The sequence below is a fragment of the Pseudorasbora parva genome, chromosome 14 (assembly GCF_024679245.1).
Source record: "Pseudorasbora parva isolate DD20220531a chromosome 14, ASM2467924v1, whole genome shotgun sequence".
NCBI lineage: Eukaryota > Metazoa > Chordata > Actinopteri > Cypriniformes > Gobionidae > Pseudorasbora > Pseudorasbora parva.
Genome location: NC_090185.1, coordinates 16,745,595 through 16,770,528, shown reverse-complemented (window position 1 = coordinate 16,770,528; position 24,934 = coordinate 16,745,595). Strand labels below are relative to the sequence as shown.

Sequence of the window (24,934 nt, the reverse complement as noted above, 5' to 3'; positions counted from 1 at the left end):
AAATAAAGTATTACTGTGATTTTTTTTTATGTGGGTGGAGCTTGCAAAAAAACAGATAAAAAACACATTTTCAAACGTTTTTCTCTCCAGGCACTCTAGTTTTGTGTAAAAAAAGAAAGGAAAAAAAGAGAAATGACTAAATTTTTTTTTACATAATTTGACAAGATAACATAATGAACTATTTGGAACATCTTAATCTTTTTTGGAACATTTGTGAAGATTTTTTTTTATTTTACTTTTCTATGACACTGCATTCAATTATTTATTTTTTCTTCACTTGAACCATTTCTAATCTTTGGTGTGAACTCTGATATTAGAAATGCAGAAGAAAACCCCAGATGTCGGTAGGTTCCCCATGAGAGAAATCTGGATCTCTAGAGCTGAAATTAGCATCAGGATTGCAGTTCATCCGTTCGGTTCATATTTCAATGCAGTCGACATTTTATAAAGCTTTGGTTGTAAGTCAACACCTAATGCCACCTTTCCCCCGTGCGCATTTGCATGGGAAAGACGGCGATGGGTGGATTTGATTGATTGACCGTGTAATGATCTGTAGATTGCATCGGCTCAGGATGTGACAGTATGACTTTGCAGTGTGTGTGTGTGTAACTGATACACACCTAGAATGGCATGTGTCCATGTGTGATCCCAGAAGTCTCTGTGTCTTAAAATAGCTTGCTAGAACATTACAGCGAGTGACGGGAATCCTGTTCACATTAAACTCTCTCCTGGGACCCAAAGGAAGCAGTGACACATTATATAGCTGGAAAAGTGCCACGTTTCGTTGAGTGAAATAGTCGGAACATAAGTTTGAACATAAATATGTATCGGCAGTGTGGGAATGCAACCACCCTATTCTGGTAAAAATCCACCCACACCTTTGTTATATTCCCCATAAATCAGAAACTGTCTGTTCACGTTTTCTATACATTGTGAGGTCACAATGTGACAGGCCCACCCACGACTGGTGACTGAATCTGCCCTATTAGCTTACGTCTTCCAGGGAGCAGCAGCTCATTTGCATTTAAAGATACACACACAAAAACCTTGCGTTTTTGCTTCCACCCAAAAAGGGGCCTTTTGGGAATAGTATTTACACATTTCTGGGAATGTTGAGCTGAAACTTCACAGAAACATTCTCGGGACACCTGAGACTTAATAACATCTTGTAAAGAGGGGCATAATTGGACCCCTTTAATGTTGTTTTGTGTAGCTATTTAACGGACAGGGCTAGTCAGATCAGCGATGTAAAGTAATTGTTATGGTTGTATCAATTTGTTTGAACAAATTAGGGTTCAACAATAAATCGTCACCTTTAGTTAGAAGTGTTTATTCTGTCAGAAAGGATATTATACTGTCAGTACTAAATTATTACTATGGTAATCGAAGGGTGCTATTGGACCTATTTGACCAACAAGTAAAATCGGTGCTTCTGTAATTGGTGCCATTTAGAGATTCTTGGGTCGCTCTTCTCTTGAGTTCTTTTGCTCTTAGCTAGCGTTATTAGCATTGGCAGGCTTGTTCATTACAAACAGACAATTAGGAAATCGTCTGGTCCAGTTTTCCCAGTGGCCTTTGGTGTTATTATGGAAATGAAACCGTTTTTGAATACTGCACTGCTGCTGATATATTCTGTCCTTTCGTGTGTGGAGGCGTTGACGCTTAACGCAGATCCTCTGTTTGTTTTTCCTTAAGCTTGTTAATATTTCGTCTTGTGTATTCTCTTCAGTGTTATCGCTCCCTCTGGAATGCAGAGGTGGAGTGATCAAACCACTTTATTCAGATTTATTCAGATAAATCTTCCCTGTCAAATCTGAAGGAAAACAAACTTGCGCCTAAAGCAGAACCGTTTGGGCAAAATAAACTGTTATGATTTTGACAAACATTGGGATTTCAACTCTGAATTTGATAAACATTTAATACCTCATCCTGTACCCAAATTATGTCATGTTCTGCCCATGTTTTTTTGTTAATAGTTACCATGTACATCTCTTTCACCCAAATGTGAATGAAGTAAGCAAAAGCCCAGTTCTCTTTGCGTTCACATTGTACCTGGATTTTAAAGTGACCTTGTTTGTCCAGTTTTGCTGTTATAGTCTTAAGACCAATAGGCTTTATTGGAAATCTGTTTCCAACTCTGAGGCTTAAAATAGTCTACATAGTCACAATTATGAGATATGAACTGTAATTCCCTCAGAATAGAAACAGAAGTAGGCCAATCACAACAGACTGGGTCATCTGACTAATCAGAACAGAGTAGGCTTTCTTAAATGAGAGGTTTCGAGAGACTGAATCCTTTATTGAATTGGTTTTAGACCCTTTAGAAAAGAGATGATTCTGCAACGTATATTATGAGAAAATTAAAAACATTTTTTTTACCTTTGATGCATGTAAACCTGTTGTAGGAGACCTCCAAAACATAATTAGGAGCCTTGAAAATAGCATAATAGGGGCTCTTTAAATATTAAAATTAATTATTTTGGTATACATTTCTCAAACAGCAGTAATATATTTCTGTTTTCATTTATTCATGAGTGCTGTAAAGTGATACGGCTCACTCAGTTAAATCTCCACAGCTCCGTAGCCCTTCTCTAAATGACTGGGTTGGTATTATCCAGGCTCGAATCCTATTATAGGAAGCTTAAGACACTCTTGACTCTTAGCTGACCAGGTGCTCCTCCATGATACCTGCTTGACGGACGGGCGAGGAGCATCAGAGTATCAATGAAAAATAAAATATCTGTAATATTAACAATGAAGAAAGTCTCAAACTCCAAAAAGGTTCAGGAAAATCTGTTCCCATGAGTGCATTCAGCCCATTTCAGACTCCAGTTTGGTAAACATCCAGAACAGAAACAAGTTTTTCCGCTGGGATTGGTCTTAAGTGCCAGGAAACATGAGCTCTGCCTTTATTATCTGCATCAAACACTCATTGTGGTTTTGTATACAGTAAGGGAACAAAAGCTAAAAGAGTGTCTGATTATTGCAGTTATCAGACCCTCTTGAGGACGGCATGACACATCAGAAGAAAAGATTCAACCTCAAATGGAAATTAAATTGAATTGAGGTCTGATTGGTTCTGAGTGAGTTTGTTGGCAAGGGAATTGATTGAGGATTGCAAAGGCCAAATATCCCATTGATGAATCCGTGAGTTACGTTCAGATGTTGATTCATAACTGTGATTAATCTTGCTTAAAGTCATTTAAAATTGTCCATGTTCTCCAGTAACATCCTGTTTAGCGTTTAGCGGTGGATGAGGTATTTTTTAGGTTAATCCTTGACTGGAAGTCTGAACGATATGTTCTGATTATGTGTGTGAAATGTGAATGGATGGGAAATCATAACTGTTAAATGTTGCGGCTGCCAACCAGGAAAAGAAAGCCAACCCAGCAAAGAATATTTCAATTCATCAAAGAATCCTGGAAAAAAATGTATCACAGTTTCCAAAGGCTAATAATACGTTTCTTGATCTACAAATCAGCATAAGGATTTCTGAAGAAAAGAAAGTTTTGGGTAATTAATAAAACCATTTTTTAAAGTTGAAATGTCTCTGACTAGCAGAATTAAAGTCCTAATTTAACACTTTGAAAAGGTTTGCATTCCTGGAATATTCCTCATTAGTTCCTGACTGTGGAATTTAAAGGTGACTGGAATTCCTGTCTTAAGGTCCTGTTATCCTGGAATGACACCGTGAGCAGTTTTACACTGGCCTGGTAATGAACGAGATGCTATTATTAGCCAATAGCTTGAGTCGTGGTGCTAGATGCTTGTGTTTGGGATTAGCAGCTTTACGCTCATGGGGAAAGGCATGCTAAATGTTTGCTGTGTGTTAGCAGCATGTAGCATCAGGTTTACACATAGCACAGGTTTCATTTGATTTTTTTGTTGTGCTAACTTATTTGTATTAGCTATTATGTTGACTAACTTTCAGCATGCACGGAACATCTACGTTGCTGCCCAGCAGTTAAATGTGAGTGACATTAGCCCGTAAAAAACTAGTGGATGTGTTCCAGACAAGCGGCAACCTCCCGCGATCTCTCTTGAAGCAAATACGGAAGTAATGTAAACTGCAATTCATCGACTGGCCACTAGGGACAGGCTCCAGAAGGGAGCAGAATCTCATTGAGCCCCATGTTAAAATTCCCAACTGTACAGCAGAAAAAAACATGTTTGCAGTCTGGTACAAATTGTGGTTTTGGCCTATACGGCTAATTTTGCCCTTCATGACAACTGTGAGGGGGGTGAATTTTTTTATAACTCATTCGTTTACGTTATATAAAGCCTTGAAGTTCTGCATAATTAAGGGTGTGGTTACTTTGAGTGACAGGTGGTTAGCCGTTTATCCGCCGTTTATAGTCATTGCGTCACCTCAGCCCCGCCCACATCCCGCCTCTTTGCCCATTTTCTGTTATCCGGGAGTGACACGCGATGACGTTCTAGCAAGATGGCAACGCCCAGCTCGCCCCTACTTTACACTTCAGAGCGGCTTGGCGGAATCCTATGGGTGACGTCACGGACACTACGTCCATGTTTTTTTACAATCTATGGTTCCAGAGCATTATTCTATTGCCAAGTTGTGCTAAATGTTTTTAGTGCATTGCGATGCAGTTGCATGTGGTTGCTTATTAACCGAAGCCAAAAAGAACCCACCCCGTTATTGTTGTTGTTTCAAGCATACATGTAATAAAATTTTGATTTAAGACTTGCAGACACTTTTTTGCATGTGTAATGACAAAAGTGTGCACTTGTGTACTTAAGTGAGTTAATAAAAGTGTACTGACAAAAGTGGACACTTGTGCACTTAAGTGAGTTAATAAAAGTGTACACTTGTGTACTTGAGTTAATACTTGAGTTAATGAATGTGTAGTGACAAGTGTGCACTTGTGTACTTAAGTGAGTTAATAAAAGTGTACTGACAAAAGAGTGCACTTGTGTACTTAAGTGAGTTAATAAAAGTGTAGTGACAAAAGTGTGCACTTGTGTACTTAAGTGAGTTAATAAAAGTGTACTGACAAAAGTGTGCACTTGTGTACTTAAGTGAGTTAATAAAAGTCTAGTGACAAAAGTGTGGACTTGTGTACTTAAGTGAGTTAATAAGGGTGTGTTCACACTTGTCATGTTTGGTTCAATTAAAACAAACCCTGGTGCGATTGCTCGTTTAGTGCTGTTCATTTGAACATATGTGAATGCTGCCATCCGAACCCTGGTGCGCACCAAACAAGCCGACCGAGACCGCTAAAAAGATGGGTCTCGGTCCTCTTCCAAACAAACTCTGGTGCGGTTCGATTGATATATGAACGCAACACGGACCAAAAACCGGACGTAATGTCACAAAATGCGACGCATAGTCCACTGATTTGACGACGCGGAAAGATCTACGCGGACCAGGACTATATGTTTTGTTTTTGTTTTTTGGTCCGGACCAAACGAACCAAACTAACCGAACTACAAGTGTGAACACACCCTAAAAGTGTAGTGACAAAAGTGTGCACTAGTGTACTTAAGTGAGTTAATAAAAGTGTAGTGACAAAAGTGTACACTTGTGTACTTAAGTGAGTTAATGATAGTGTAGTGACAAAAGTGTGCACTTATGTACTTAAGTTAGTTAATAAAAGTGTAGTGACAAAAGTGTGCACTCGTGTACTTAAGTGAGTTAATAAAAGTGTAGTGACAAAAGTGTGCACTTTTGTACTTAAGTGAGTTAATAAAAGTGTAGTGACAAAAGTGTACACTTGTGTACTTAAGTGAGGTAATGATAGTGTAGTGACAAAAGTGTGCACTTCTGTACTTAAGTTAGTTAATAAAAGTGTACTGACAAAAGTGTGCACTTGTGTACTTAAGTGAGTTAATAAAAGTGTAGTGACAAAAGTGTGCACTTGTGTACTTAAGTGAATTAATGATAGTGTAGTGACAAAAGTGTGCACTTATGTACTTAAGTTAGTTAATAAAAGTGTACTGACAAAAGTGTGCACTTGTGTACTTAAGTGAGTTAATAAAAGTGTAGTGACAAAAGTGTGCACTTTTGTACTTAAGTGAGTTAATAAAAGTGTAGTGACAAAAGTGTGCACTTGTGTACTTAAGTGAGTTACTGAAACTGCTTCAGTGTGAAAGTGTAATTTTTAAGTACATTTAAGTGACCTTTTCTTTAATTAATTTGATCTGCAAGTAGTACTTTTAAGATTTGAAATGCACATTCAATACAATTAATCACACTTTTCACAATGATCTTGTTTTAAGGATTTTGAGATTTAAAAAAATTACTCAAACAATCATTATAAATTTTAGGGAAATTAATTTTATGTGGAGAAGTCGGTTACTTTAGGTCATTAGTGTGAGATGACATCTAAAATCGACAAGTTCCCCTATTAGCATTAGCATTCTCATTTCCCGCACTGTTTAACTGATGCACTGTGGGACAATTAAAATTCTTTTATTTAGAAAAGAGTTATTTATCTCTGTCTGTTTCCACTACAATCTTTCACCATTTCTCCGATTTATCTATCCATACATCCGTCCGTCGTTTCCTAACTGCCAGAGACAGAGTCAATTTAGTCTTGGACAGATCGTTCTGATTTAAGCCGCCGGCAGCCTCTATTTCCCTGTCAGTTGACTCTCTGAATAATGAGATGGACCTTTCAGCCGCGAGACAGTGCCATATAGACGCTGACTCTCGCTGCCTGTTTTCAGTGGACTTTGATCCAACATTTCTCAGAAACGGAGCAGGAGAGAATGAGGCTGAAAGGCCAGCGCCTCTGACAGCTGCAGACGGCCATTAAACGTGAGGCGGGCCGTCTAACTGATGCTCTCAGAACAAACAGCACTTATCGACGAGCCGCAGTGGATCATGATGATGTACGGCACTCTAATGGCCGGGAGAGAGAGAGAGAGAGAGAGAGAGAGAGAGAGAGAGAGAGCAATGGAGTGGAAGACAAGGGAAAATTACCGGCTCAATCTGAGCAGGCACAATTCAAGTATGACAACACCAAGTAAGAGAAGAAAAACAAGATTATGATAATATGGAGGGATTTTAATTTATGCAATTTGTTGATCTTTGAGGGTTTAAAATGGAGCACTGCGCAGTTTCATATGCACTGGAAATACAAAAAAAGCACTTTGTAGGGAAAGTGAGCAAAAATTTGTGAATTTGATGCATTGTAGGATTGAAGGTGTTTTCAAACATGATGCTAAAAGGGATTCACACAAAAAATAGTTTATTTAAAAGTACTGTATTTTATTTTTTGACCGTAGTAAGCATGGTAAAAATACCATAATATGTTTGCATGTATTCAGGAAACATGTTAAGTTCACATACTTGTTTCAGACGGTTATTCTACTTTGAAATGTGCATTAAGAATGAATGTTTTTGTTTTGTTTTGGTCTGTTTCTGTATCCCACCCATTGCCAATTTACCCAATAGTATTTGGACACCCCGGGTTGCCAGTTGGTAGAAAACACAGCGGTTTGCAACCATGTAAGCCTGTTTGCTGGCTTCAAGACCCTCACCGTCCATTGTCAATTGTGTTTGCTCTTGTTGCGTGTCCTGAAGCTGGCAACCCGCGTGGGCATCAAGTCTGCGGAGGAGAGGGGGGAAACAACTCTCCTATATTTGGACCACTAAAACTTATAAATACATTTTGAGCAAATATTTGCAAAAATTGCGTTTTTGTCAAAGACAAAATTGGATTCAGAATGATGATCAAAACATAGATGGAGTAGATTGCATCAATCAACACCCCCAAGTAGGGCTTTGTTGAAAAAAATCGATTCACCAATTCTGAATCGTTTTTCATATTCATTTCTAAAGATCGAACCGTAACTTAAACTGATTTAATAATAGGCCTACATTTTCCCCGTGAATTTTAATTTGCCGCGTCATTGAATTCATGCATGCGCGCGAGGTGGAAGGACATTAAAACAACGAACATGGCAGCTTTGAAAACTCCACAACCACGGACAGAGAATACTAGAGTAGATAAACAAACTCAAACCGAAGCTCTCGTCACTATACCGCCGCCGCCGTGCTGAAGAAGCGCCGCGGACAGACCGAGTTTTCCTCACTCTTCCTCTTCTCTCGTTACGCCGCGGTAAGAACAATCGCGGACAGAGAATACTAGAGTAAGTTAGACGAGCAAACTCGGGCTGTTGGATATGTCAAGAACGCAGTTTGCGTCACAGCCGTTCTCACTGCAGCGCGCTCTTACTGCCAAGGAAGTTGTAATGGCTGTAATGACTAGAGCCCTCTGGAAGGGGGATTGTTCTTTACAACCATAAATACTCCATTCATTTGCAGTTGAATGTCTATAAGTCTATAATAATAGTATCAATATGTTGCATAACTACAGTCCTGTAATTCAGGTAACAGCTGGAAAAAAAATGCTTTCTTCAAAAACACGATCTCGAAGATCGGATCGGATCGAATAATGATAATCGATTCAAGATCAAATTGATTCTTGAAATTTGAATCGAAACCCCGCCCTACCCCCAAGTCCTATAGCTTGTCCTGGGTGGACATTTCATTCGTTAACGTTTGGCAATGTTTGACGACCCCGTTAGCGTACATATGCATAAGCAATGCTTCTATCGCTTGTTTCTGCTTCTTCTTTTCTTATTTTTGGATGAGGAGATTCTGTAGTCTTTCAGAAAATGCACAGCAGCGCTCCCTACCGTATAACAGTGAAAACCTGGATTGCTGGAAAATTACATCAACGTTGGGGAAAGAGTTAATAAACGTTGTCAAGCAGGGTGTCGCAAGGGGTTCACAAATGTTCATTTTAAAGGCATATACAAAGACATTTATCTAAATGTATTTAGTAAAATGTTTAAATATTAAATGTTTTCGTACCAAACTTATCGTTTTAAATTATAATACATTAGTTAATTAGTTAAACATTTAGTTATATTTTGTATATATTTATACAATTTTACCTATTATTATTTATCCACTAGAATTACATTAGTGAGTGTAAAACAAATAAAATAACAGTTAAGACACAATTTCTGACCAAAAAAAACTGCAAGGGCAACAATCTGTGGATCTTTTCTTATATGGACGCCAAACAGGAAATGTCCCCGACTGTGATCTTTTGTTGTGGTGGGGTCTCTCTGTATTTGTTGTCCTGGGCCCCCTGTGCGACCAGATGCTTTTCCCAGCTTGAGCGTACGAGAGTGAAAGTGCCACGGCGGCAAACTCTGCTGTGTCGTGTGAGTCACATAGAGCTAATGTGCTTGTCATGTCACCTGTTGTTTGGGAATCATGTGCATGTGTCGAAGCTCTCACGGCCTGTTGATAGCAGAAAGGAAAGCATCGTGTATCAGCCAGACATCTAGGAGTCATAAAGGAAGATGTCAGCAGTCGGTCGTACACGCTTTACAGTAACTAACAGCGCACAATGAGAACTTCATATTGAAAACAGCAACTCGGTGTGCTTTAAAAAAAACAGTATTTGCCCTTTGGGGTTTAATCATTTATTAATTTAGTTCATTTTTATTCCCTTGATTTTTTCTTTCTTTATGATTTCCCTGTGAATTTATTTACTTATTAGCTTCTTGTGATTTAATCATGATTTTATTTATCTATGATTCCCTTGTAATTTACTTTTAATTTCGTTTTTTATTTTGATTCCCTTAATTTCTTTTTTATGATCCTTGCATTTTATTGATTTATGATCAGTTTAGGATTTTATTTATTTTACCTGATATAAACTATTTTTTGACCCTAGTTTGAAAACCCCTGAAATATTTATCGAAATGGTAAAAAAACATTGATAATCCAAGCCTTCGTTATTCTATCTATTCTTCCACCACCTGTCACTTTTCTAAAAGTAAAGGCCACCAAATGGATACTTGTGGATTAAAAAAACAGACAGTATTTGGGATTTCTGTTGCCGTGGATACATGTTTCTCATACGGTTTGATGACAGTGGAGAACATTTATGGTGCTCGACCATATAATTACATTTATTTACAGCATTAATAGTTTCTGCTGAGTTGTGGGATCTTCTTAAAGTTCGCTCATGTTTTCAGTCTCTACAGTGTGTGTGACTGATGTTTTAATGCTCTTAGTGGATTATGAGATTTGTAGATTTCTTTTTGTTTATGAAACAAAAGACTGTTGGGGTTTGGAAAGTTGGTTGAAAGTATGATGAAGGACAAATCTGATGTTTTGTTTCATTTTGGAGTCAGTGATTTGAAGTTCTGTGGTCAGGATTTTCAACAGTTCGGAGGGTCGGAGGTTTGGACATAAGTCTGTGAGTCCACCAAAGTGTTTTAGCCATCTGAAAACGCCAAGCTGTGGGCGCTTGAGAGGGTTGTCATCTGTTGATGTTGTACAAGCAGAATGTGGTGGTTGGTCGGTGTTGTATTAGTCCCGCCCCTCCTCCTCTGTGATTGGACGGCTGGGTGATAAGTGAGAGAAAAAAACACTTTGGTGGACGACGTTTAGAACCAAAAAATGAAAAATATGCAAAATATTATTGTTATACTTAATGATTTAAATTACATTTTCCTGTTTAAAATAAATAAAATGCTCTTTATTTATTGTAATGAGAATGATGTCATAATGATTGATATATATATATATATTAGAAACAACATGTTGTCATTTTAATATAACTAAATATTTCAACAATTTATTTTTATTTTAACCTTTTTTGACACAATTTTATGATTCCAGTTTGAAAACCGATATTTAATCCTTTGATGGATTATGATTTTTTATTTTTTATTATTTTTTTTTTAATCCCCATGTGATTAAAATTTGTATTGATTTATTATTTATTTATGATCTCCTTTTGATTTATTAATTATTATTTTTTATTTATTTATAATGCCCTCATAATTTAATTGTATTTATCATTTTTAATTTATGATGCCCTTGTTATTTAATTTATTTATTGTTTATTTACCTATTTATTTATGATCCCCTTGTGATTTTTATGTATTTCTTAATTACCCTTTTAACACTATTTTGAGCCTAGTTTAAAAGCCCGCATTTCTTCAACTCTCTGATACACACACAATCATCCATCATGTGATCTAGATTGGAGTCGATGAGGTCGGTGATTTGTGTGTCAGTATAGTTTTAATAAATTGCCAGGTTGGGGAAAGTGTTTTTCGGGCACTAGCTTCACTTCAGAGATGTGATAGCAAGCAGGATATGTTGGATGCAGAGCCTGTAATTGTTCTGGTGCTGTGGTAACACACACACACACACACTCACACACACTTCCCTTTGAGCAGATTCAAGGCCACGGAACAACAACGGCTTTGATCAGGAATTTGAAATGCAAAGAGCAGGATGGCTTTTCTCCTGCGCGCTCTTGTTTCCTCTCACTTCCCCTTCTCATCAAAGCGCTCCTCTCTGTATCCCTGTTCTCTCACTCCTCCGTCTGCGGTGACGCTCGGAGCTGCCGTGAGTCGCACCAGACTAATGGAGAACGGCCACTTCCTGTGTCGTGGTTTCAGGGCCTGGTTTGATGAGCCATGTTTCCTGCTCTCCTGCCAGGTTGAACATTTAAACTCAGTCTAGAACCATTTTCTTCTGTCCTACGGATGAGACGTTATAAGCTCTCTGTGGTCATTAAAAATCCCAGGATGTCCTTCGGAAAAAGAGTTGGGGTGTAACCGCGGCATCCTGGCCAAATTTCCCACTTGCCTTTTTCCATCATGGCCTCGTATTCTTCCCTTTCTCCTGATTGGCTTAATCACTCTGTCTCCTCTCCACCAATCAGCTGGTGTGTGGTGAGCGTTCTGGCGCAAAAATGGCTGCCGTTCGATCATCCAGGTGGAGGCTGCACATTGGTGGTGGTTGAGGAGATTCCCCCTTCTATGTAAAGCGCTTTGAGTGCCTTGAAAAGTGCTATATAAATGTAACAAATTATTATTATTATTAAAAATGAACAATTACTTGACAGTTTGAGTCATCAGCTGACACTTGTTCTTTTTAACCTGCTCATTAAAGTTTATTTACCCAAAACAAAAATCTGATTTAAAGTTATAGATTTAATTTAGAAGGGAATTTGAAATACTTTCCTGTTTGTGTGTTGTTTGGTTTTTGTAGTACATATAAACTTTTATACGTATAATTACAAATTTGTAATAAAATAACATTTTTCAAAATGTTTAAAAGTGTCACACTATAAATAAATAATATATAGTTACCATAATGAAATAAATGTGAATATTGTTATCATACAGTATATTGTTAGGTGTTTTTGCATATAAAAATATATAAAACATAATATGTATAAAGTTAGAATACAATACTTACATTTTTGATGTATATGCTTTGGTTTTTGTTCTTATAAAAATGAATAAAGAAAAGAATACAATAATTTTGAACATTATAATGTCGTATATTGTAAGCTTTTTGTTGTTGTTCATAAAAAAATTAAAATATTTAACAAAAAAGTATTTAAAAAAAGAGTGCTGTCAAATGATTAATCACATCCTAAATAAATATAAATGTGTGTACTGTGTATAATTATTATGTATATTTGAATACACATACAAATATATTTAAAGAAGATTTGCAAGATATATATATATAGTGCCTTGCGAAAGTATTCGGCCCCCTTGAACTTTGCGACCTTTTGCCACATTTCAGGCTTCAAACATAATGATATGAAACTGTAATTTTTTGTGAAGAATCAACAACAAGTGGGGCACAATCATGAAGTGGAACGAAATTTATTGAATATTTCCAACTTTTTTTATCAAATCAAAAACTGAAAAATGGGCGTGCAAAATTATTCAGCCCCCTTAAGTTAATACTTTGTAGCGCCACCTTTTGCTGCGATTACAGCTGTGAGTCGCTTGGGGTATGTCTCTATCAGTTTTGCACATCGAAAAAACTGAAATTGTTGCCCATTGCTCCTTGCAGAACAGCTCGAGCTCAGTGAGGTTGGATGGAGAGCGTTTGTGAACTGCAGTTTTCAGTTCTTTCCACAGATTCTCGATTGGATTCAGGTCTGGACTTTGACTTGGCCATTCTAACACCTGGATATGGTTATTCCATTGTAGATTTTGCTTTAATTATGTTTTGGATCATTGTCTTGTTGGAAGACAAATCTCCATCCCAGTCTCAGGTCTTTTGCAGACTCCATCAGGTTTTCTTCCAGAATGGTCCTGTATTTGGCTCCATCTTCCCATTAATTTTAACCATATTCCCTGTCCCTGCTGAAGAGAAGCAGGCCCAAACCATGATGCTGCCACCACCATGTTTGACAGTGGGGATGGTGTGTTCAGGGTGATGAGCTGTGTTGCTTTTACGCCAAACATAACGTTTTGCATTGTTGCCAAAAAGATTAATTTTGGTTTCATCTGACCAGATCACCTTCTACCATATGTTTGGTGTGTCTCCCAGGCGGCTTGTGGCAAACTTTAAACAACACTTTTTTTGGATATCTTTAAGAAATGGCTTTCTTCTTGCCACTCTTCCATAAAGGCCAGATTTGTGCAGTATACGACTGATTGTTGTCCTATGGACAGAGTCTCCCACCTCAGCTGTAGATCTCTGCAGTTCATCCAGAGTGATCATGGGCCTCTTGGCTGCATCTCTGATCAGTCTTCTCCTTGTATGAGCTGAAAGTTTAGAGAGACGGCCAGGTCTTGGTAGATTTGCAGTTGGTCTGATACTCCTTCCATTTCAATAATATCGCTTGCACAGTGCTCCTTGAGCTGTTTAAAGCTTGGGAAATCTTTTTGTATCCAAATCCGGCTTTACACTTCTCCACAACAGTATCTCAGACCTGCCTGGTGTGTTCCTTGTTGTTGATCCATGATTGTGTCCCACTTGTTGTTGATTCTTCACAAAAAATTACAGTTTCATATCATTATGTTTGAAGCCTGAAATGTGGCATATATATATATATATATATATATATATATACAGTGCCTTGCGAAAGTATTCGGCCCCCTTGAACTTTGATATATATATGAAAATCTTAAAGATATACATGCATGTGCACATATTTATATATACGTAATTATATACAGTACACACACATAAATTATGTTGGTATATATAAATTATGCTTAGTTTGTGTCAATGTGAAAGTGAGTGAATCCTTTCTCTATCTGCTGATGTCAGGTATTGCTCCCTGATACTTATTATGTACTGAAAAATGCATATTCATATTTGAGAACACCAAAGGAAAGCATAGAATTTACATGACACTGTGGAAACGTTGCCATGGCAGCCGCCTGTTCTGCTGTCATGGAGTGTTTTTTCCTCAATGATGAGAGCTATAATAGTTTTTTTTCTTTCTTTAAGCTCTAGATTGTGTAACTCGAGGCGCCGCTGACATATCAAAGACGAACGCAGCCGAGCCGCATCAATTTGCCATTCATTTGAAGAAATGAACGCTTCACATTTCGTTAGCAGATAAATGTGAGTGTCAGGGGACAGAAAGCGTCTCTTAACCGAGATGTTCAGAAACGTGCAGCTGAGATCCGGTTTAATATCGGCTCTTCCAGGGTGAAATGAAAACTGACTCCAAGCTACAGCAGTCATGGCTTTGATTCCCAGGGAATACATGAACTGATAAAACCTCTCATAGAAAGCGCATTAGTCGTTTTGTTGTTGTTTTTTGTGTCTTTTTAGAGTTGCGTGAAGTTTTCTCAGGGCTTTTATTTAACAAACACTTGGCTAAGACAGAGAGAGGGGATGACAGAAGTACTGATGAATAATTTATAGCCTTCTGCTCAATAAAACGTCGTCTTCTGCCAGCCTTTACACCGAAAGCACAAGTTTGGTCCTCCATGTAGTTTTGCATCATTATGTACAGCGGATGGCTTGTCATTTCTCTCGCTTGATTTCTGTTCTTTCATTTTTTTCTAATGAAGAACAATTGCATTGTCTCAGCCCTTCCAAGAACATCTGGTGGAGTCTCATGAAATGACTCATATTTCATCCTAGAAAATCAATTGAAAGCTATAACTCATTATTATATTTTGCCTATAGAAGCCTATAGGAACATATTTTGTTTTGTGGCATTATTTTCACGACAATTGAGTACTTCCCCCATTGTCATCATTACCAAAAATAGCAATGATGGTATTTATTTATTTATTTATTTCAAATAATTTATGATTATTAATATATATATATATTTATATTATGGTTATTTATTTATTGTAATAAGAATGATGGCATATTAAAAATCTTATATTAAAAATTATATATATATTATATATTTATTTATTTGTTTGTGTTATTGTAATGAGAATGATGCCATAATTATTTTATTTTTTTATTCTGATTAAGATTGTATTTATTTATTTATTTACATTGTTAATTACAAATATATATTTTTTTACATTATGGTAATTAAGTAATTTATAGTTTGTTTGTGTTGCTATAGTGATGCTATAAACATTTATATTATATTCAAATTACAGTGGGAATGATAATTACATACAAGTCTGAATTTATTATGCAGTATATCATATCTTTTTCTTGAGATTTTAGAGGTGAAATTTGACTCAGGAATGTTTTTGCAAAATTCCCCTCATCTACAGCTTTAAAATAAAAGACGGTAGAGCTGTCTGCCAAAGAGGAATCAAGGGATTTCAAAGTTCTTCGCACTTTACGTTTTCGTTCCTGAAAGTTCGAGCCTCCCCCCTCCTCTCGGATCCCTGATGAGTCACACCATCTGTTTATTTTCTCCTTCTCTCTCTCTCCGTCTCTCTGTGTCTCAGCGTGAGATGGAGACGGGACATTGTGTCCTCTGAGCGATGGTGGACATGGTCTGAATGACAAAATGGTGGTACCATTGAGTTTAGGATGTATAAAACTCTTTCTGTACCTCTCTCTATGCAGCTCTCTCTCAAACCTAGTGCGCTGTCTACCTAGAAAGCATTTTAAGGTATCATAGGCATGCTATTAACCAAAGGAAATGTTCTAATTGAATGAAAAATGTATTATTTTAACCAATATATGTGGTCTTAGCATGGTAAATGCCCCAAAATGGTATTTATCAAGGTAGAGCATCTAGAAAAAACCTCAAGATAATTCAGAATTTTAGTCAATACTTGTATGTGCTGTATTTTTGTTGCTAATTATTGCGTCATCCACTTACAAAAAAGTACTTTAGATGACATATTACCATTGAAAAATATTGTGGCGATATTGTGAATAAGATTTTAATGCCATGGTACTTTGATATAGTCCTATAAATGTGGCATTAGCATGGCATATGTCTTACAAAGCATGGTACCATATCAAAAAAAGTATAATTTTGAGTATATGTTAGAGTATCATGTCCTTAGCAGCATACTAATGTCAAAAGGTAGGCTACTGTGACGGTATTTAGCATATTTTACAACATTTGAGTGTATATTTTGCTATGTACGTTTTCTACTAAATCAACATTTTCACTATTAGCTTATGCTAATGACGAAAAAAAGTACCATGACAGTGTTTAACATTCATAATATCTGCGTGTTTATGTATATTTTGCTATGTTAATTCGAGTATCAATGTGGTGCGCTGTTAGCGTAGCAACATGCTAACACCAAACCTCTATTTGGAACCGATATCTCTATTTATATGAGGCTGCCCATGTTAATTACTCAATAATAAGGTTCCTGTTTAAATGCTGCCTCAGGAGACAGTAGACACCAAGGAGCTCTTCACACCATCATTAGCCCATCTGTGAGAGCTATGACTCTTTCAGAGGTGGCAAGCGGACGGCATCTTAGCGGTGCTGTTCTGAGTAGGATGCTGGGTTCACATATTCATGGCTGTTTCTGTGGGCATTATGTGCGCTCGATAACACCACGCTTATGCTCATCTCGGATGTGTGGATGTTAGTCAGGACATTTTAGACATGATTTCATGCAGAAATGTCTCATACATAATGATTTGTCTTCAGTCCTTAATGTTCAATCTGTGATCTGTCCGCCGGCTAAACTGGTTCAACACAAGCTGACGGCGACTTTCTGCCGTCGGCCTTCCAGACTGCTGATAAAAACTTAATAAACACTGAGAGAACGATCTTAACAGCCACAACTCAATAATTTCCCCTAGTTTCTGAAGTAAAGATGATTAAAATTATTAATTGAATAACCGGGATGATTAGCATATTCAAATATCACGCAAACAACGTTTCATTTGAATATGCTAATCATTAGACCAAATTAGCATACCATGTTTAGCCCTCCAGATTATGGTGGCCAAAACATGGTAATACGTGGCACATTTTGTAAGTAAAAGTCTTGTTACTGTTTAGATCTCGTAAGAGACAAACAGTATCTTATTTTCATTGGCATCTCTTTTTTTTCTGTGAGCTAAATCTGTTGTCATCTTTTGTTTGCTCTTTGTGTGTGTGTGTTGTGGCTCAGTGCAGGAGAAATGAAACATGCTAAGATATATGATTATCTTTTATTAGGTTTATTTAGGCTATTTTCGTAAGAACATTTAAACATTCCCTGTCTCCATTAGGCCGATATAGCTCACATATAACGTGACATCCAGCACCCCCCGATGAGTGCCGCTTTTCACAGAACCTTCTAGTGAGGAATAAATACACTAGCGCCCTCCTCTGGTTAACACACTAAACTGAGAGAAATAAAAGTATATATATATATATATAATTTTTTTTTTACATGAAAACAACCTTTGTGAGATCTCTTTTATTAATGTATTATAATGAATATATTTTTTACATATCTCGTAAAAAAATATAATTTGTGCTTCTTTGTAAGAACATATTCAAACAGTCTTTTACTTTAATATATTAATTAAATTATTGAAGCCAATAAGCTTTTGTAAAACTTTCAGAATAATCAGTTTCATATGTAAACAACACAAAACAAATCTGAACATTTGAATATGTTACAGCTTTTAGGACATTACGAATATTAATTTGAAACTAAATTATTTTAAATAATTTACCATAAAACATGAAACTAGCACAGCTAATATTCAGTACTATTTTAACATTTATTTTTAAGTATTTATTTTTTTTAAAATAAGTTTAAATATTAGTCATTTTATGTTTTTGACATTTTTATTTATATTTAGCTTTTTTTTCCCTCATATTTAATTAGTACTGTCAAATCAATTAATTATGATTAATCACATCTAACATATATGTTCCTTAATGTATAATGTGTGTTTACTTATTTTTTTACAAACCTTTATGTTTGTAATTAATCGATTTGACACAACTAATATTCATATTTTTTATTTTAGCTTTATTTGAATCATGTGAAATATTTTTATTTGTTAATAACAACAATGCTGCTAATACAAAAAATGGCAAATTATTAAAATTGGTGTGATTATACTAAAATATTCAACCATAGAATCAGATATTTCCGTATTGTGATCAAATTGTTTTGCTATGTTCATATGTTGTCCACCAGATGGTAGCAAAGCTGTACAAGTACTCACCTGAAGGGATTAACAATAAAAGTTTTTCTCTCTCTAGATCACAGGGGCGATCCTGCTGGCGGTGGGATTATGGGGGAAGTTCATTTTGGGTCCTTACATCTCTCTGATCGCTGAAAACTCCACCAATGCTCCGTACGTGCTCATCGGGACCGGGACTACCATCATCGTGTTCGGGCTGTTCGGATGCTTCGCCACGTGCCGTGGGAGTCCATGGATGCTCAAACTGGTGTGAGCTCGCTGCTGTAAGAGCAGATTTTACACTGGAAATCAAGTGACGCCCCTAATGTGTCTCTCTCTCTCTCTCTGTCTGTAGTACGCCATGTTCCTGTCTCTGGTTTTCCTGGCAGAGCTGGTCGCTGGCATCTCGGGCTTTGTTTTCCGTCATGAGGTGAGAAGCGCATCCCTCCGCTCTCCGGCGGTGACCCATAACGCGTCTCAGGGACTCCATCTGTCTCGCACTAGGAGGGTTTGTTCTGGTGACATCTGATGGAGTGTGTGTGTGTGTGTTTATGTGTGTTCCTTCAGATCAAAGGCACCTTTCTGAGGACGTACAACGAGGCTGTTCAGAACTATAACACCAAGGATGAGAGAAGCATCGCGGTGGACAAAGTCCAGAGGAGTGTAGGTTAAAACACTGCTTAACATCAGTTTATGTAATGTGATGTGTTTTAATGGATAACTGGGGAAATATGTTTTTAATTATCTGCATTAAAAAAAATAAAAAGAAGAGTTTATAAAGGCACTTTATACAGACAAACTTTGCTGTTGGACGGATAAATCCTTGACTGAACGTTTAAATTATTAAGAGATTGAAGGTTATAGTTTGAAAAGACTAGTAGCTGAGGCTCTGGGTAGTTACAAGGGTGTTGCTAAGGTATTCTGGGTAGTTCCTAGGCGTTGCTAAGTTGTTCTGGGTGGTCACAAAGGTATTACTAAGATATTCTTGGTGGTTAGGCAGTTGCAGGGCTGTTCTCTGTGCTTGCTGTCCAGGTTGGTTGCTAGGATGTTGTCAAGATATTAGTAGTTAGTAGTAGTAGAGTAGTTGTGAGGCAGTTGTAAGAGAGTTATTGATGGTTGCTAGGGCATTGCTAGGTGTTCCGAGTGGTTGCTAGGGGTTGCTAAGATATTTTAGGTGGATGTTAGGCAGTTGCATTGATCTGCGGTTGATCTGGATAGTTGCTAGGGTGTTGCTAAGGTGTTCTGGGTTGTTGCTAGGATGTCCCAATATAATATAATCTGGGTTGTTTTTAGCCAGTTGCTGCTTGGGCATTACTTAAATATTCTGCTAGTTGTTCTAAGGATGTTCCTGGTTGTTCCTAGGGCATTGCTAAGGTGTTCTGGGTGGTTGTTAGACAACTTCTAGGGCATTTCTAAGGTGGTCTGCCTGGTTGCTTGGGTGTTACTAAGATATTGTAGGTGGCTGTTAGGGAGTTGCAAGGATGTTCTGGGTGGTTGCCAGGTAGTTGCTAGGGAGTTGTTAAGGTGTTACGGGTTATTGTTTGGGGGTAGCTAAGATTTTCTGGGTGGTTGTTAGGCAGATAGAGTTCCTTTTACCTGTTGTGAGCTCTGGTCTGTATTCTCTCTCACTGTGTTTACTGTGTTTAGTTGCGTTGCTGTGGTGTTCTGAACTACACCAGCTGGTTCTCCAGTGTTTATTACCCTGTGAACGGACTTCCTCCGAGCTGCTGCGCTAACATCTCCGACTGCAACGCCTCAGACCTGCGAAACGCCACCATAGCGCCCACCAAAGTCTATCAGCAGGTAACACACACATACTCATACAAACACACGCTGACGGTCTTTTCATTTTCATCTATTTATAATGATTCTTTTACTTTCAGGGCTGCTATGAGCTGGTGACGACCTTTATTGAGACTAACATGGGCATTATCGCTGGAGTAACATTTGGAATTGCTTTCTCGCAGGTAGATGATCCATCTTTTTCTCACACTTTTTGTAGACAGGAAGTTGTCCAATACCTAAAAACGATTTTATTATTTTTAAGCATTTATTTTAAATGCTTTTATTTTAAACATATTATGTTTTTTTTTATTTAACTTTTTTTAAATGTACACTGTTGTAAAAAATTGTTAAAAATGTTTCATTTAAAATAATAATATAATAATACTTAAAAAATATCTATTTTTTATTCTGCACTTTTGGTTTTACATGGAAGCTTGTCTTCAACACGGAATAAAAAATAAAAAAGGTAATTTTAGTGAGTTTACGTCTTTTCTTAGAATTAAGATATTATACATACTTGCAATTCTAAGAAGTAAACTTGCAATTCTGAGAAGTAAACTTGCAATTCTGAGATAGGGTCTCAATTCCTGGAAATAAACTTGGAATTCCGAGAAATAAAGTTGCAATTTTGAGAAGTAAACTCTGATATATAAAGTCAAAATTAAGAGAAATAAACTGAGATAGGCTCGAAATTCCTGGAAATAAAGTCACAATTTCTAGAAATAAAGTCGCTATTCTAAGAACTAAAGTCATAATTCTGAGAAATAAAGTTGCAATTTTGAGAAATAAAGTTGCAGTTCCTGGAAATAAAGTCGGAATTCCTAGAAATAAATCAGAATTCCTAGAAATAAAGTTGCAATTCCTGGAAATAGTCACAAATCCTAGAAGTAAAGTAGCAATTTTGAGAAATAAAGTCGCAACTCCTGGAAATAAAGTCTCAATTCCTAGAAATAAAGTTGCGATTCCTGGAAAAAGTCACAAATCCTAGAAATAAAGTCATAATTCTGAGAAATAAAGTCATAATTCTGAGAAAGTTGGAATTTTAAGAAATAAAGTTAAAATTTTAAGAAATGAAGTTGCAATTTTGAGAAATAAAGTTGCCATTCCTGTAAATAAAGTTGCAGTTCCTGGAAATAAAGTCGGGAATTCCTAGATATAAATCAGAATTCCAAAAGATAAAGTCGGAATTACGAGAAATAAATTATGAGATTTACTTGTGAGAAAATGCCAGTTGTGAGCTGACTTTTTTTCTCTCCTAATTGGAGTTTATAACACGGAATTTATATAATTATAATACAGAGTTTCTCACAATTCTGAAAAAAAAAGTCATAATTGCGAGATGTAAATGCAAAATTGTGAGATAAAAAGTTGGGATTACCTTATTTCTTTTTTAATTCTGTGGCAGAAACAAGCTTACATAGTTTAGCATTTTTAAAGTCTTAAATGTAAATGATCGCTGTTATGTATATGTAAATGACCTCTTTATTGGTCGAACAGATAGTCCTGCCCCACACTCATGCAATTGGTTGATTTTATTATCTTTTATTACCTTTAATCCCATCTAGACTTAAACAGGAATGTTTTTCCTCTCCTTGAGACATCATAATCACATCTGAGGCGATCGTTTGCGAGCTAATATTTACTCCAATCTGTTTTCCGTTTACCGCAGAAGCGAGTTGAACAGCTGGCTGATGTTGTCTCACACAGGTGTAGCGTTATACGCCGTCGAAATGAGTCACTCGGTAGCGCCGCGTGTGCTCACGTCTAAAAGCTGGAGCGAGAGCCGCGCTGCCATGACAACCCCGCGGTGAACACCGACCCCGGGCTGTCTGTGTTTTCCCAGCCCTCATTTAGTAAACACACATAGACACACGCGCGGGAGCCGAGCGTGTGGCGCAGCTGGGGTTTGCTAGCGAACGTGCCGTTTCAAACACAATCAGGCCCTATGTCACTCACGCTTCCGCCTCGAGACCATTATGCAGATATCTCTCCATCCGTACTAATGGGTCCAAAGGGGCACAGAGGAACACCCGACCCCTCTGACGCGCACACACCATGCTAATTGAACTGTAAATGTTATCTGCGAGCACACGGGCGGCCCGAATCAATGACATCTCTTAGAGACGCGGCCCCGCTAATACGTCTAATCTTGCGTAGCGCATGTGGAATTCTTTTGGCTCGGTTAAATGGAAATCAGTAAACATTCATTATGATTATAACTAGGATTTCTTGAACGCAGAGAGAGCGAACCGTAAACCCAGCAGAGCAGCCGGCAGTAACGACTATCACAATTTAATTTAATTAGCAATTACGCTGGCAGAGGGAGCTCTGGAAAACAGTTTTACCATGGTAACGGCCACGTGCGTGTGTTTTTCAGCTGATCGGGATGCTGCTGGCCTGCTGTCTGTCACGATTCATCACTGCCAATCAGTACGAGATGGTGTAGCGGCGTGTGCGCAGGTGAGAGACAAACACACACACACACACACACACACTCCGCTATAAATGGGAGCTACTGACTAGCTTCAATTGTAGCACTCCAAATGTCATACTGTAATTTATGGTGCACAAATAGGTCACAGGAGACTGGAATCTCAGTGATGCTGCCTTCACGTGCTATCTGAAAGTTCCTACTTCGGAGGTCGTGATTAGCAGTTCATCAACTTCAAGGGCTTTGTTGTCGGAAAGAATAGGAATAAATGAGGACACCAGGTTTATTCTTGCCTGTTTCTTGGGGAAATCTTATTAAAGCCATAATGTATTGAAGATATTTATTTTTTTATAAAATGTAGCATATAAACATTCACCGCACTATCAAGATAGCCAGCTTGCTGGTGATTCTGGACAAATACATGGTATTTTCAATTCGGTTAAAACACACAACACGCTTCAAATGGTTATTCGTATATGCAGTACATGGTGATGTAGCTGTTGTGGAGGAAAAAAACAAATCTCGGGAACTGAGAAACATGGGAATCAAAACTATCTCAGAGTTTCCCAGTATAGTAAATACGACTTGAGAGGGCATTCAGGCCCTATTTCCAACTAGCAAACTCATTTATGATAATTCTGATAGTTTATGAATGTAAATATTAATTCAAACTGAGTTTAGTGTTAATGTGTTGCAAAGCTGACAGTTAGATGCTCTAATAAGCATTGTCAGTACGTGTATTCTTCGAAGGCATCATTTTTGCATTTCTGTCATGAACAGGCAAGTTCTTATATACTGTGTGTATATATATATATATATATATATATATATATATATACACACACACACACTCACCTAAAGGATTATTAGGAACACAGTAATACTGTGTTTGACCTCCTTTTACCCTCAGAACGGCCTTAATTCTACGTGGCAATGATTCAATAAGGTGCTGAAAGCATTCTTTAGAAATATTGGCCCATATTGATAGGATAGCATCTTGCAGTTGATGGAGATTTGTGGGATGCACATCCAGGGCACGAAGCTCCCGTTCCACCACATCCCAAAGATGCTCTATTGGGCTGAGATCTGGTGACTGTGGGGGCCATTTTAGTACAGTGAACTCATTGTCATGTTCAAGAAACCAATTTGAAATGATTCGAGCTTTGTGACATGGTGCATTATTAGTATGGGAACATGGTGGTCATAAAGGGATGGACATGGTCAGAAACAATGCTCAGGTAGGCCGTGGCATTTAAACGATGCCCAATTGGCACTAAGGGGCCTAAAGTGTGCCAAGAAAACATCCCCCACACCATTACACCACCACCACAGCCTGCACAGTGGTAACCAGGCATGATGGATCCATGTTCTCATTCTGTTTACACCAAAATCTGACTCTACCATCTGAATGCCTCAACAGAAATCGAGACTCATCCGACCAGGCAACATTTTTCCAGTCTTCAACTGTCCAATTTTGGTGAGCTTGTGTAAATTGTAGCCTCTTTTTCCTATTAGTAGTGGAGATGAGTGGTCCCCGGTGGGGTCTTCTGCTGTTGTAGCCCATCCGCCTTAAGGTTGTGGCTTCACAAATGCTTTGCTGCATACCTCGGTTGTAACGAGTGGTTATTTCAGTCAAAGTTGCTCTTCTATCAGCTTGAATCAGTCGGCCCATTCTCCCCTGACCTCTAGCATCAACAAGGCATTTTCGCCCACAGGACTGCCCATACTGGATGTTTTTCCCTTTTCACACCATTCTTTGTAAACCCTAGAAATGGTTGTGCGTGAAAATCCCAGTAACTGAGCAGATTGTGAAATACTCAGACCGGCCCGTCTGGCACCAACAACCATGCCACTCTCAAAATTACTTAAATCACCTTTCTTTCCCATTCTGACATTCAGTTTGGAGTTCAGGAGATTGTCTTGACCAGGACCACACCCCTAAATGCATTGACGCAACTGCCATGTGATTGGTTGATTACATAATTGTATTAATGAGAAATTGAACAGGTGTTCCTAATAATCCTTTAGGTGAGTATATAAATAAATAAATAAATAACAACTATATATATATATGTGTGTGTGTGTGTGTGTGTGTGTGTGTGTGTGTGTGTGTGTGTGTGTGTGTGTGTGTGTGTGTGTGTGTGTGTGTTTCATTAAATATATAATTGAAATAATAAATATTTTAAAATATATTAATTATTATTTACGGTATTTGTATTTTATATATACTGTATATATTCAAATTGTATGTAGTTTTTGTAAGGATATTATAAATATTTTTTAAGTTTGCTTTAAATCAGTTTTATTTTTTTATAATCAAAATATTAAAATAACAATCAAAAGAATACAATTTTAAATAATTA

At 37.5% G+C, this 24,934-nt stretch overlaps 2 protein-coding genes across 2 annotated transcripts in view; one reads left to right on the top strand and one right to left on the bottom strand.

Annotated features, from left to right (window-relative positions):
* The window catches only part of LOC137040223 (uncharacterized), a 192,170-nt gene that overhangs the window by 126,869 nt on the left and 40,367 nt on the right, over positions 1-24,934 (bottom strand). The window lies entirely within an intron of this gene.
* tspan7 (tetraspanin 7) overlaps positions 1-24,934 on the top strand; it is a 31,978-nt gene that overhangs the window by 4,584 nt on the left and 2,460 nt on the right. The window contains exons 2-7 of the mRNA XM_067415684.1: positions 18,435-18,623; positions 18,711-18,785; positions 18,923-19,018; positions 20,003-20,158; positions 20,239-20,322; positions 22,518-22,600. Coding sequence (XP_067271785.1) covers positions 18,435-18,623; positions 18,711-18,785; positions 18,923-19,018; positions 20,003-20,158; positions 20,239-20,322; positions 22,518-22,586 — 669 coding nt within the window. The 3' untranslated portion in view covers positions 22,587-22,600. The remainder of the gene's footprint in view (positions 1-18,434; positions 18,624-18,710; positions 18,786-18,922; positions 19,019-20,002; positions 20,159-20,238; positions 20,323-22,517; positions 22,601-24,934) is intronic.